The sequence below is a fragment of the Salvelinus sp. IW2-2015 genome, linkage group LG23 (assembly GCF_002910315.2).
Source record: "Salvelinus sp. IW2-2015 linkage group LG23, ASM291031v2, whole genome shotgun sequence".
NCBI lineage: Eukaryota > Metazoa > Chordata > Actinopteri > Salmoniformes > Salmonidae > Salvelinus > Salvelinus sp. IW2-2015.
In genome coordinates, this window is record NC_036863.1 from 30,161,091 (window position 1) to 30,167,773 (window position 6,683).

The 6,683-nt window shown below is 45.4% G+C and overlaps 1 protein-coding gene across 1 annotated transcript; it reads right to left on the reverse strand.

Annotated features, from left to right (window-relative positions):
• Nucleotides 1-349: 349 nt before the first annotated feature.
• Nucleotides 350-1,327, reverse strand: LOC111950550 (odorant receptor 131-2-like). Its single transcript, XM_023968188.1, has one exon. It carries the CDS (start codon nt 1,325-1,327, stop codon nt 350-352), a length of 978 nt encoding a protein of 325 aa, XP_023823956.1.
• Nucleotides 1,328-6,683: the final 5,356 nt, after the last annotated feature.

Here is a 6,683-nt window from a genome sequence, read left to right on the forward strand (position 1 = left end):
AGGGAGAAACACAAAATGCATGGTTGGTTTTTAATTAAAGGAAATTAAAAAACAATAGTGGTGTTTGTACAAGAAAACACGCACATTCACACAAACCCTTATAATATATATTTTACAGGGAATCCGGACCGCGGAAGATCCACGTTATAGCGCAATTTACATTCAAAGGCAATTTTAAATGCGTTCTCGGAGTTTGCATTCACGGTAAATGCTGCATATGTAAGCTCAACCGGAAATTACCTTTAAATGTCAAGCGTGCTAAAACGCTGATCTTCCTCAGTCCGGATTGAATCAAGGCCTCATTCGTTCATGCTGGTTCAAAACAAATGAAATATAAAAGTGTGTGTTCCTATATGTTAGTGTTTAGTGATCTGTGTGGGGGCTCCACCCTCCTAACAGAGCAGCAGATTAAGTGTTGTCTGAAGGCTGATCTGAAGGCCTCGTCCCTCAGGCCATAGATGAGGGAGCTCAGGCAGCGCGGAAGGATCAGCACTACCATGAAGTTGATAAAGCGCATCTGTGTGTAGACGGCTGGGGGCAGTTTGGCCAGCAGGGACTCCAGCACCACATACATGAAGGACATGATGGACAGGCCCAACTGGAGCGCGTGCAGCAGCACGGTACGCATGGCCCTTTGTGCCGACCCAGGTTCAGAGGATGAGGCGGACCGGGCCTCCAGCAAGATGGCCACGTAGGTGTAAACCAGCACAGCTGTTACTGTCACAAACAGCAGTGTATTCAGGGCCACACCCTTCTCCCGCTGCCATCCAGCTGTCTGCAGATGCTCGAGGGTACACAGCGCAGGTGACAAGAAGAAGGACGGCTCTGTGAGGAAGAGAGCACACACATCGATTAGCACGTTGATGACGCCCAGCGCCCACACCAGCCCCACGGCCAGCTGGGTCCTCCCGGGCGTGGCCAGCTCACTGTGCCGCAGCGGGAAGCAGACGGCTGTGTACCTCTCCAGGGACATAACAGCCAGGTTGAGGGGGCCATTGGTGAAAGTGCAGGAAGACAGCAGCACCATGAAGGCGCAGGCAACGCGGACCACAAACAGATAGAWGTTCCCCAGCATGTAGAGAGCCAGGGTGATGGCCAGGTGGATGGTGTCGTTGAACAGCATGTGGGCAAACAGGATGTAGCGTGCGGTGTGGCGGAATGAGGGTTTGCTCCACAGGGTGAACATCATGGCCAGGTTGATGTAGATAAAGACCACGTGGGTCCCCAGCACCAGGAACATCTTGAAGATACGCTCCTCTGTGATGGCCAGCCGCATGGCCTGCAGCTGCAGATGAGTCAGACTCAGAGGCCCAGACACGTTGGCCATTTAGGCTCCTGTTGGAGGAAGATACAACCAGGGTGAGGAGGGAGCTGAGACTTTACAGTATGTACAGTCAAATTCACACTGATGTTCAGGCTAACTGTGTGATGATTCAGGCTAACCGTGTGAGTCCGGCTAACAAGTGTGACTGTTCCCGAGTCTAACATCGTTTATGTTTCACCGGCTTAAACAGTGTGAGTTCCGGTGACTAGTTGTGATGTTCAGGCTGACTGTAGATTAAGCTTACAGTAAAGTGCACAACATGTCATGGTTAAATGAAGTTGACCTAAACGGCCTTTTCAATCCCTAAGAAAGCATCTATACCTGATGATAATGTGTGTTCTTTATATCCAGCTGTGACACTGCAATGCTGCCCAATCTCACTGGAGGGTGGCCAGTTGAGTGGAAATATTATCTGCTGATCATGTCTCAGGAACTAATCTGATTCAATTTAAAGCTAAACATGTATTGCAAAAGCTAGTCAAATCAAAATCAACAAAAATTAACAACATTGAACACAACATGTTAAAAGCGTTTTGAAAACTGGTTATTAATCATTAGACTTTGCAAAATAATTTCAATCTCTCTGTATCCTCACCTTGAAGCTTCCACTGATACTGTCTCTCTCTCTCTGAGGTGCCAGGTTCACATCTTAAGATCTAAAAGGTGCATCCCTTTTAATATGTTAGCTACTATAGTGTCACTCGCTGACGTTGACATCACCCAACGCACCCAGAGACTGGGCCAGTAAAAACACGATTAATGACCCCCAGATAACTCCTGCGTTAAGGGAATTGAGCTCACTACTACTTCACTAAGGAGATTGAATAAGTGCTGAATCACAGCCTGGTACGGCAACTGCAGCGCTCTCAACCGCAAGGCTCCCCAGAGGGTGGTGCGGTCTGCGCAACGCATCACCGGCGCAAACTACCTGCCCTCCATGACACCTACAGCACCTGATGTCACAGGAAGGCCAAAAAGATCATCAAGGACAACAACCACCCGAGCCACTGCCTGTTCACACCGCTACCATCCAGAAGGCGAGGCCAGTACAGGTGTATCAAAGCTGGGACCAATAGACTGAAAAACAGCTTCTATCTCAAGGCCATCAYACTGCTTAATAGCAATCACTAACTCAGAGAGGCTGCTGCCTACATTGAGACCCAATCACTAGTCACTTTAAACAATGTCACTTTAAATAATGCCACTTTAAATAATGCCACTTTAAATAATGTTTACATATCTTACATTACTCATATCAAATGTATATACTGTATTTTATACCATCTATTGCACCTTGCCTATGCCGCTCAGCCATCTCCCATCCATATATTTATATGTACATATTCTCATTCACCCCTTTAGATTTGTGTGTATTATGTATTTGTTGGGAAATTGTTAGATTACTTGTTAGATATTACTGCACTGTCAGAACTAGAAGCACAAGCATTTCACTACACTCGCATTAACATCTGCTAACATCTGGATTTGATTTGAAGTTATGGGGAGAGATGACCAGAAGGTCTAAAAGATCCTCAGTATGTCTCTCTGTACTTCTAAAGCAGGCCTCCCCTACCTGTCATGTCTGCTCCATCTCTGGCCTCTAGGTCACCAGCGTTAGGCGCATAATGACACTCACCTGGACTCCATCACCTCCTTGATTACCTGCCCTTTATATGTCACTCCCTTTGGTTTCTTCCCCAGTCATCATTGTTGCTGTGTCATGTCAGTGCGRTGTTTGTGTTTCTTGGTTAATTCATTTATTTATTAAACATTCGTTCTGCATTAGCATCGAACAGCCCCCGTGATATGCAACTTTTCAGGGAAGCTAGAAACCAATATACACAGGCAGTTAGAAAAGCCAAGGCTAGCTTTTTCAAGCAGAAATTGCTTCCTGCAACACAAACTCAAAAATGTTCTGGGACACTGTAAAGTCCATGGAGAATAAGAACACCTCCTCCCAGCTGCCCACTGCACTGAGGATAGGAAACACTGTCACCACCGATAAATCCACTATAATTGAGAATTTCAATAAGCATTTTTCTACGGCTGGCCATGCTTTCCACCTGGCTACCCCTACCCCGGTCAACAGCACTGCACCCTCCACAGCTACTCGCCCAAGCCTTCCCCTTTTCTCCTTCTCCCAAATCCAGTCAGCTGATGTTCTGAAAGAGCTGCAAAAAAATGGACCCCTACAAATCAGCCGGGCTAGATAATCTGGACCCTTTCTTTCTAAAATTGTCTGCTGAAATTGTTGCCACCCCTATTACTAGCCTATTCAACCTCTCTTTCGTGTCGTCTGAGATTCCCAAAGATTGGAAAGCAGCTGCAGTCATCCCCCTCTTCAAAGGGGGGGACACTCTTGACCCAAACTGCTACAGACCTAAATCTATCCTACCCTGCCTTTCTAAGGTCTTCGAAAGCCAAGTCAACAAACAGATTACCGACCATTTTGAATCCCACCATACCTTCTCCGCTATGCAATCTGGTTTCAGAGCTGGTCATMGGTGCACCTCAGCCACGCTCAAGGTCCTAAACGATATCTTAACCGCCATCGATAAGAAACAATACTGTGCAGCCGTATTCATTGACCTGGCCAAGGCTTTCGACTCTGTCAATCACCACCTTGGGAGAGATGAGGATCCGTGCCACCACCCGACCCCGCTGACCAGAAGCTCTCGGGGTGTGCGAGAACACGTGGGCGAGACGAGGAGAGAGCCAGTAGGAGTAGCAGTGTTATCAGTGGTAATTCCATGTTTCCGTCAGTGGTCTAGAAGTGAGGGAACTGCGAGGCGCAGTGCATAGAGTCTGAATGAACTTGCCTATTGTTGGCTCTCTGTTCCAAGTTCGGCAGATTCCATGTATATGGGACTACCCTGGAGACATTTGGATACTCCACGTTGAGTCAGTTTTGTAGAATAGCAGTGACGTGTGGACCGCAGAACGCAATCATTTCAAAGACGTTGTAGCCGAAATGTCCACCTCACAGTATGCGGGATGAGTCAAGTGAGCGTGTTGTAATGGATAAGACATAGTGGCTCAGGTTAGAGGAGAGAAACTGCAGAATAAATGTATACTATGTACATCAATATTTGATGATTCTTCAAGTAGCACCCTTTCTTTGCAGTTTTTGCCCCACTCTTGGCATCAAACTCATATCATATAATCTTCAGTCCCCATTACGGAGATATGTGAATTCTTGAGTCAGTGTCACTCAACAGGATAGAGACTTTTCCAAACGGCCAAACCTGTTCGCTACTTTCTAATATATGATTTACAAGAGTGAGACATTGGAGTGGCAGGATGAGTGACTCACTCAGTCGCCCTCGGATATCTTCTAGTCCTCCGAAAGTTAAGCTTAGCGTAGCAAGATATCATTATTGACTCAAATGATTAGATGAATAAACAAAGTAACTCGGTTGCTGAAGTAGGCTAGCCTGGCAGCTCGATAGACGTCTTTGGTGTCGGTGTGTGTTGCTGGCTTCAGTATTTTTGTAGGCTTCTAGCTGGCTAAGCTGCTCTTGTTGAACATATATGATGGTCTTGCCAACAATATGACTACAAGTGCAGATGGCAGTGCAGCAGTGTTTATTGGTTGGGTCTTTGATTGTTTTTGAGACTTTCCGAATGCAAATCCAAACTTCCAAGCAAATTAGTAGTTCAAACTAAGAGTTAAAGACGATACGGAGGATATTGTGCAGTGGACCCTTGATGTAGTGACGAGCGTAATCTGCCATTTGTCTCTCTCTCTGTGGGCCCATAGTCGGAGGTCAGCCTTCAACAGTGCCCACAGGACAAGACTCTGGCTATACAGTAAACACAAAATCTAATGCAAAGAAGCTCGGTATTATACCGATTTGGGTGTAATAGTAATGTCGTAAATATTGACCTTACAGAGGCATTAGGATTGCTTGATGGATATAGCTGAGTTCCTTCACTACCCGGGGGGGCTAGCTGGCTACTAGCAGTGTTGATTACGTTCGTGCGTAAAAGAACGACAATACTGGCAGCTAACCTAGAAAATCGCTCTAAGACTACCACAATTATCTTTGATACAAAGACGGCTATGTAGCTAGCTATTAGCTAGCTACGATCAACAACAATCAAACCTTTGTACTTAATGAAATGAAATGAAAATGTGATACTACCTGTGGAGCGAAGCGGAAAAAAATCGACCGGTTGTTGCCAGTGCGGAAGTTCTATTCGGTAGACGTGTTGGCTCGCTGTTGGCTAGCTAGCAGTGTGCTCCTACGTTAAGGACGACAAGATACTGGCTAGCTAACCTCCGGTAAATTAAGATATCACTCCTAACACTACACACTCTAAACTACACAATTATCTTGGATACGAAGACACAAAGACAACTATGTAGCTAGCTAACACTACAGCTAATCAAGTCGTTCAGTTGGTGTAATGTTGCTACAGTGCTGCTATTCGGTAGACGGTGGACCGTTTGCTAGCTGGCTAGCTGCTGGTGGGCAGGTAGCAGATAGCAGTGTAGACTGCGTTGACGACGAAATAACGATAATTACGCAATTATCTTTGATACAAAGACGGTATGTTAGCTAGCTAAGAAGAAATTTGCTAAGATTAGAACAAATCAAACCGTTGTAACTTAATGAAATGTAATGAAAATGTAATGAAAAGTTATACTACCTGCGGACCAAAGTGCGAAGTGTGTTGGCACTACTTTCTTCACCAGTAACATTTATACAGGTAACGAGTTCAAACGGTGCATTAATACAGGTAATGAAGTGGAGAACAGGAGGCTTCTTAAAGAAAAACTAACAGGTCTTTGAGAGCGGAATTCTTACTGGTTGGTAGGTGATCAAATACTATGTCATGCAATAAAATGCAAATGAATTACTTAAAAATCATACAATGTGATTTTCTGGATTTCTGTTTTCGATTCCGTCTCTCACAGTTGAAGTGTACCTATGATAAAAATTACAGACCTCTCTCTACATGTTTTGTAAGTAGGAAAACCTGCAAATCGGCAGTGTATCAATACTTGTTCTCCCCACTGTACCTAGGTGTCTGGTTAGACTGTAAACTCTCCTTCCAGCCTCACATCAACATCTCCAATCCAAAGTTAAATCTAGAATTGGCTTCTATTCCACAACAAAGCATCTTCACTCATGCTGCCAAACATACCCTTGTAAAACTGACCATCCTACCAATCCTCGACTTCAGCTTCTAATACCCCTACTCAATAAATTGGATGCAGTCTATCAGTGCCATCTGTTTTGGTCACCAAACCCCATATACTCCCACCCACTGCGACCTGTACGCTCTCGTTGGCTGGCCTCGCTTTCATACTCGTCGCCAAACCACTGGCTCCAGGTCATCTACAAGACCCTGC